The sequence below is a fragment of the Lichenostomus cassidix genome, chromosome 1 (assembly GCF_008360975.1).
Source record: "Lichenostomus cassidix isolate B80296 chromosome 1, HeHo_3.0, whole genome shotgun sequence".
Classification (NCBI taxonomy): Eukaryota; Metazoa; Chordata; class Aves; order Passeriformes; family Meliphagidae; genus Lichenostomus; species Lichenostomus cassidix.
In genome coordinates this window covers 26,091,356-26,098,587 of record NC_139479.1, presented here as the reverse complement: position 1 = coordinate 26,098,587, position 7,232 = coordinate 26,091,356, and the positions used below count along the sequence as shown (strand labels likewise).

Genomic DNA, 7,232 nt, shown 5'->3' with positions numbered 1-7,232 from the left:
GCCGGGAGGAGGGGCTCGGGCAGCGGCGGCTCTGCCGCGCCCGCACCACCACTACCACCACCGTCACCAGCAGCGGCAGTAGCAGCAGGAGGAGCGGCGGCGGCGCGATGGGGTAGCGGCGGCGATGGCGGAACCGGCGGAGCTGCAGCAGGAGTCGGTGGTGCGGTTTCTGGCGGAGCGGGGCGGACGGGCGCGCAACGCGGAGCTGCTGGAGCATTTCCGGGACTGGCTGAACCCCGCGGATCCCGCCCGCCGCGCCGCCGGTCGGCACCGCTTCAAGGAGCTGGTCAACGCAGTGGCCACCGTGCGCCAGGAGCCCGGCACCGGCGTCAAGTACGTGCACCTCCGCCGCCGGTACTGCGCCCCGGAGCCCCCCGCCGCCGCCCCCCTGACCACCGGGGAGCAGGAGCCGGCGGCGGCAAACAGCGCGGAGCAGCCGAGCCCGCCGCCCTCCCCACGGGCAGGCGCTGAGGAGACGCCGCCGGCGGCAGGCGAGGATGCCGGCAGCCGCCCGCAGCCCGCGGGGCAGCGGGGCGAGCCGCCCCGGCCGAGCCCGGCGGTGGCTCGAGGCCAGCGGAGGGGCTCCCGGCGGGGCCCGCCGCCCGGTCGCGGCGGAGGCGGAGGCGGCGGCGAGGAGACGGCGGTAGCGGCGGGCCCGGGGCGGCCCCCGCCGGCGGACGAGGCGGGGGCGGCGGAGGGAGCCCCCGGGGCGGCGGCGCAGGGCGGCGGCCGGCGGAGCCTGCGGGAGGCGGTGCGGAGCAGCTCCCCCCAGCTGAAGCGCGGCGCCCTCCCCGGCGGGGGCCGCGGCCGCGACTCGGACAGCGCCTCGGTGGCCTCGTCCTCCGCCGAGGAGGAGGGGAGCACCACCGGCTCCGTGGCACTGGACCCGCTGGAGCACGCCTGGATGCTGTCGGCCTCGGACGGGCGGTGGGAGAGCCTGGAGGGGCTGCTGAGCTGCGAGCCGGCGTTGCTCTGCAAGCGGGACTTCATCACCGGCTTCACAGTGCTGCACTGGGCCGCCAAGCACGGGCGGCAGGAGCTGCTGGCCACGCTGGTCAACTTCGCCCAGCGGCACGGGCTGCCCGTGGACATCAACGCCCGCACGAGCGGCGGGCACACGGCGCTGCACATCGCCGCCATGCACGGCCACGCCGAGGTCGTGAAGCTGCTGGTGGGAGCCTACGACGCCGACGTGGACATCCGCGACTACAGCGGGCGCAAGGCTGCGCAGTACCTGCAGCAGGGCACCTCGGGGGACATGCGGAGCCTCGTGGGGGCCCTGGAGGAGGAGGAGGAGGAGGAAGAAGGGCATGCTGGCAATGGGAGCGGGCGCTGGAGGCTCTCCAAGGTGTTGCCGTCCAATCTCATGAACTACCGGCTCTCCCACCACCATCACGGCAGTGGGGAGGAAGCTGAAGGCACCGATGGGGCATCGGTGCCAGGCAAAGGCAAGGAGATGACCAGGAAAGCCTCTGGCAGCGGACGGATGAAGCCTCGGCTTAATAAGATCCGCTTCAGGACTCAGATCATCCACAACACACCCTCCTTTCGTGGTGACACGGAGGAGGAAGAGCATGAGGAGAAATCCCTGAAATCATCCTTCAAGCTCAGGCCGAAGTCCAATGTGTTTGGATAAGGCCGGGGAGCAGGAGGTCTGGGAGGTGATGCACGGACCAAAGTGCCCTAAGGTGTAGCACAGAAGGTGAGGCAGGTACGAGTGGTTGCTCATCTACGCTCGTGGACTCCGGCCAGATGGGTCCTGAGTGTCTTGCTTTAACTCTCAGCTCGGTGTGCTCAGTGAGCCCAGCAGGGCTCTGGGAGCTCACAGCTCCGGAGAGCAGCTGCTTCAGCCCTCAGTGCTGAAATGGGAGGCGGCGGGTGGATTGAGAAACGCTGGGGTGTTTAAAAGCTGTGCTCCTTTCTCTCTGGAAGCAGGCTTGGGATCTTAAACCTGTGTTAGTGGATTTACTAGGATTAGCAAAGTGAGTGGGGGAAAGAAAAGTGCAAATGCTTTACTCTTATATTATCAACTGGTACTATAAACTATTAGCAAACAACTTGCTATGTCAGAAGAACACCTCAGTAATATACAAGTATACCTTAAGTTTCTCTTTAACAGCAATACCACCTGGCACAGTGTGGAGTTGGGTGCACAAAATGAGATGGTAGAGAATGGTTTCTTGTCAGAATCCAAGCTTCAATCCATCAAAGAGTTAAGCCTGTGTTGACTTTATGCATTGAAAATTGCCTGATTTGACATCATAAATATATTATTTAAAAAATCCTTTGCACAGCAAGCAATGAATAAAGTTAACCATGTGCAGAAGTCTTTGCTGTCTGAGGTACTACTGAGCTTGCTTGTCACTGTTGGAATACTAACACAAGATAATAGAAGCAAAGAGTTTTTATATATATTTGGTATCCTATGTTTTGTCTTAGGCAAAGCAATTTTATTTTAATCACTGTGAATTCTCAAGTGCCAGACCTAGCGCAGTTCCAGTTATTAAGTCTGGTCAGTTCTTGTTAATGTTCTTTGTGTAACTCACTGCATTTAAAATCACAAAATCGTGTTGTATGTGTTATCTGTGAAAGTTGTTCTCTTTTAGCGTTAAAGAGCACAGACACCATTGCATGAAATCTTCATGAAACTCTAATGTGGTCCTGTAGTGTAACAGCTACAGGTCTGTGTTCTCTAGTAACTTGTGTGCCAATCCCTTCAACTGACTTCATGCAGAAATAGAGAAAAAACAGAAGAGAGGGGAAGAAAGAAAAAGGAAGATGTGTGAATTCACACATACATTGAAAATCTAGAACTCTGAAACTCTGTCCCTGTTTATCATTCTGAATGAAGCTGCATAATTACATGTTCTAGTTACGTGATGGCAGTGGTGTTTGAGTTCTTTTAAACCTGTATTTCTAGAGAAGCGATAGCCACGGCTTTGAACTGTTGTTTGACAGCCTAGTAAGTCTTATTAAAACTGATTGACGAGCCTATCCATCTGCTAAAGCTTTTGGAAACCTTGAATCTCGTTTCTCTGCTTTAAAGGTAGCAGTTCCAGTGAAATCTAGGATGCAGATTTATATCCATATTCGGCTTTCCTTAAGAGCTGAGGTATTGAGCTGACCGTGGATCCTGAATGCTACTCAGTGTAGCAGCTCATCTGTGTTTAGTTGTTAAGCTCTGGCCAGTTTCAATGCAGCATCTGTCAAAGCATGTTTCGAGTTGGCATCCTTAAGATGCAAGTGCGTGCCTGGCCTGTAACTAACCAAAAGTAGATAGGCTTTGACATGTTAAAATCCAAATTTGAGACACTGATTAAATGCATGCCACAAGCTGCAGAACACCTCACAGGAAAACTGCTCTGGGAGTTGTGCACTTTTGAGGTAACAGCTGTCTGTGGCTGTTGCTGATGGCTTACATTTCTTGTAGCAATGGGAAGGAAGTGCTTCTGATGCATTGGTATCAGACTTTCCATGCAGATAAACAACCAATTTCTTCACTTCATGTCAAAATCTAACAAATGACTGTGTCTGCACAGGCATGCAAGTGACACAACTATTTCTGGAGAAAAGCTACATTAAAAAAAAAAAAATAGAACCTCTGCATAGGTGCTGGTCATTTCTTTTGTGCAAAAAGACTAGAAATTATAGAGGTTCAGCTTTAGTTTACAATTTATAAGCTATATTGTTAGAGATTTCATGTGCCTTCATTTTGGGTTGGTTGCCACAAATATGATAGATAAGATCAGTCTTGCAAAGCACTTTGTCTATATGTCTGTGGGATGGGACCAGAAATTTTCCCTCAGCCTTCCCCATTTAAACTGTACAATGGGGTGTCTGAAATGGAGGGATTAATCATACACATTATAACATAGAGCTAATTCTGTTGTAACTGAAAAGAGCATTAAATGCCTAAGTCTTAAACTTCCTTCTCTCTGGAAGATAAATAGGTTTTTAGAGTTCTCTAAGAAGGTTTTCTGACTGAACACCTGAAACGTGAGTACTCTTCAGTATGGCCACATCTGAATTGAGCACATATTCCACGCAACTACTGATGTCCAAACCTTATTAAAGTAGTTTTCTGCTTTGAGAGTTAATAATTCTTTCATGCAGGCTTTTGGATGAAGCATTTTTCTCTTCACATGCAAATAGCAAAGAATTGCAGAAAAATACTGAGTCTTAGACAGCTGTTGGGTTCTGGGGAAATAATTTGAGGCTTTCAAATAGATCACACCTTGGATTTTAAGGGACTAACTGGAATATAATGTTGCAGAATACAGTAGAACTTCGCAAATTATTAAGGGAACTTGAAAAATAATAGACACCTCATTTATAACTCATTATTTGAAGTATCAAAGTGAAATTATTGGTCCACTGATACTGTTTAGCTCTCAGTCAATGAAATTTCACCATAGTGGCCCAAAGGTCTTTGCAAGGTGGGGTGCAACAGAGCAAATATCTCTTTTGGCATTTGAGGTATACTAAGGAATGGTTAGATAACCACTTGTGTCTGTCTGCGCTATGGGAATAAAGCACTTTGATTTCACATTATGACTTGTCACATTCCACATGGTTACTTTTTATAACATGAGCTAAAACTTAGTGGGTTTTTTTTTGAGATAGGAAAGACTCAATGCCCTATTTCAGTATATTTGCAGTCTAAAGGTGTGCTTGAGTCAAATATTTTGGATACATTGCCTAGAAAGATGTGACTGAAATAAAGTTGTATGGTACAGAAAACTGGAGCACTTACTGGTATCTTTTTAATGGTACGCCTGAAGTTACTGAATGTGTTCACTTTTTATGATGGTGTGTAAGGCAGCAAGACTGTCATGTAAACGTGGTATCTTTTTTTGTACCTTAAGTTTGAAAAATTTTAGAGGCCTGGAAGCCTGTTGGATTTTATTAATACACTTTCTGTGGTTGTCTGTCTGAATGGTTATGAGTTGAGAATCTGTAAGCTTTAGTTTTACGAAATAAAAAGAGCCCATGAATTGTTTATGCTTGAATTGGCTCCTGTATGCTACATCCTTAGGTGCATATCAGCTGTTAAAACTACTGTTTTGTGTTGGGGTTTTTTAATCATCAGGATGTTTGATGCTGCCTAGCACTCAAGGAGTAAGACATGGAAAAAATACAGTAGAGTTATTTGCAAGACAGCAACATTTTCCTTTGGCAGCTACTTTATAATAACTCATGTCAAAGTAAATGAAGACACAACAATTTTTGTTGTAGACAAGTATGTCTAAATAAGGGCCTGGGAGAGTGGCATTGCTTAACTGAAAATAGCATCCTGACCTTACTTCTGTGCGGCTTAATATCTCTGACTCTGGAAAGACTAATACTAGTTTTAGTCACTGTGTAGAGGTCAACACCAAATTAAAAAAGGTTTAGGATTAAGGTATTTTGTAATGTGTCTTACCTACAGCTAGTGGCTTCTGTAGAGGGAAGTTTCATTTCATTACTAAGCTAGACTGTGGGATTTTGGTGTATCTAAAAATTCTTTGAAGCTGTTGCCTTACCAGAAGATATGTTAAAACTAGTAAACATCATGTGGCCAGTAGCTCCTAACAGACCTCCAGATTTGTGCTTAAACTGAAAAAATCTCAGCTCTTACCGTACTGGTGGATCAAGATGCATGTAGCTTCAAACCAAGCAACCCTAGATCAGTAGTACAGTGACACAAGTGAGAGAAGAAGGGAGGAGGAAGTGTTCATGGAAATTTGAGAGAACAGAGGCATGTGAAAGCAGCTGAGGTTATGGGGGAAGTGGAGAACTTGGTAGGAGAGCACTCTACTTGAGGCTTACTGATCATGCAATGGCTTGACTAGTACTTCAGAAGATTGTATCTAAACATACATCCCTTCTCCTGCAGAGTAATAGTTAAGAGAGATGACTTGCTTTAAGTCATAAGACTTGCTTAATAGTTAAGAGAGAGCTCTGACATAAATTAATGTCTGATGCTAGTTGGCCCTCTTACCAACATTTCCTAGTGTGGCTAGTACTGTTTGCAATAGCACAAACAACTCTTGTGTTGAGTGTAACTACAGCTGTTGCAGCACAGTCCTGGTACATTACAATAGCCCAACATCAAGCCTTTGAGCATTGCATTGCTAACTTACTTTTCCATTAGCTAGAAAGGAGGGCTAAGGGGATTACAGTCTTGATTTAATACACCTTGAGTTACATGGAATGCATATGAACCTGAAGGCGGTAGACTAAACTTCAGGGACTTCATCCAGAAAAAAAAGTAGTTGAGTTGTGCATTTTGTTTCCTTCTTGGCATTGAAGAAAAAAGAAGGTACATACTTTCATTCTTTTCATGTCTTCATCTGAGTGTGCAAAGAAGGAAGCATGAGATTATTAGAAGAGATTAGGAGAAGGACTAGCTTGTCAGTTTGTGTTAACTATGAACAGTTTGACAGAAAAAATGAAACAGGATTTTGAATTCCTAGTTTTGTTATAAAGAAACATAATTTTACAGCTGTTCCAGAATTGTCTTCTATGATTTTTCAGTTTAGCCAGATTTAGTGTTGCCACATTCTAACATGTACGCATTATTGGGAAAACTGAGCCAACCTACCAAATTTTGTGTTTGCTTTTAATAAAACTGTGTTAATAGTTAAGCAGTTCATCTCCTGTGGTAAAACCTGAAGAAACCATATTTTGAGACTTTTACAAGGAGTGAAGCTGCTGGTGGCACGAGATGCCCTTAGAGCAGGTAATACTCAGGTCAAGGTGCAGAAGCATTCTGTGTTTTTCAGGTAGATCAGCCATGCCAAATGAACCACTGTGGTGTATTTAGGTATACCTACCCTTCTGCATAGACAGCTGTAAACTCTCCCCTCTCCTGGGTTCCTGGGGGCAACTCACATTAATCTATTTAAACCTGCCCTTTTTTCATTAAGAGGCATTTGGCAAACATGCAGTGGGACTGGTGAGAGTGATGGAAGTGAACAGATCCATGTCCATGCATGGCTCTGCATTGATGCAGGTAAGTAATTGAAGCGGACTGCTGTCAGTCTAAAGCAGAAAGCCTGTGGAATGTATCCTTGCATTGATCCTTGTCCATGAAAAGAGACTTTGTAAACCTAATCTCAAATGCTACTAACTACCAGAATAATTCAGTCATGTGGGCTGTATCTGGGCATTTCCTCAGTCCTTCTCTGCTGAAGCCAGAAGCCTTTCACTTTTGCTGGCTGGCTGTTGAGCTCTCCCAGTAATTTCGCATT

The 7,232-nt window shown here is 47.1% G+C and overlaps 1 protein-coding gene across 1 annotated transcript; it reads left to right on the top strand.

Moving 5' to 3' along the window:
* Nucleotides 1–124: 124 nt before the first annotated feature.
* Nucleotides 125–5,009, top strand: SOWAHC (sosondowah ankyrin repeat domain family member C). The gene has a single exon (XM_085053674.1). The coding sequence runs from the start codon at nucleotides 125–127 to the stop codon at nucleotides 1,634–1,636; it is 1,512 nt and encodes a 503-aa protein (XP_084909800.1). The 3' UTR covers nucleotides 1,637–5,009.
* Nucleotides 5,010–7,232: the final 2,223 nt, after the last annotated feature.

Excerpts from the sequence above, each read along its gene's own strand:
- SOWAHC (XM_085053674.1), top strand. The coding sequence starts at position 125 with ATGGCGGAACCGGCGGAGCTGCAGCAGGAGTCGGTGGTGCGGTTTCTG.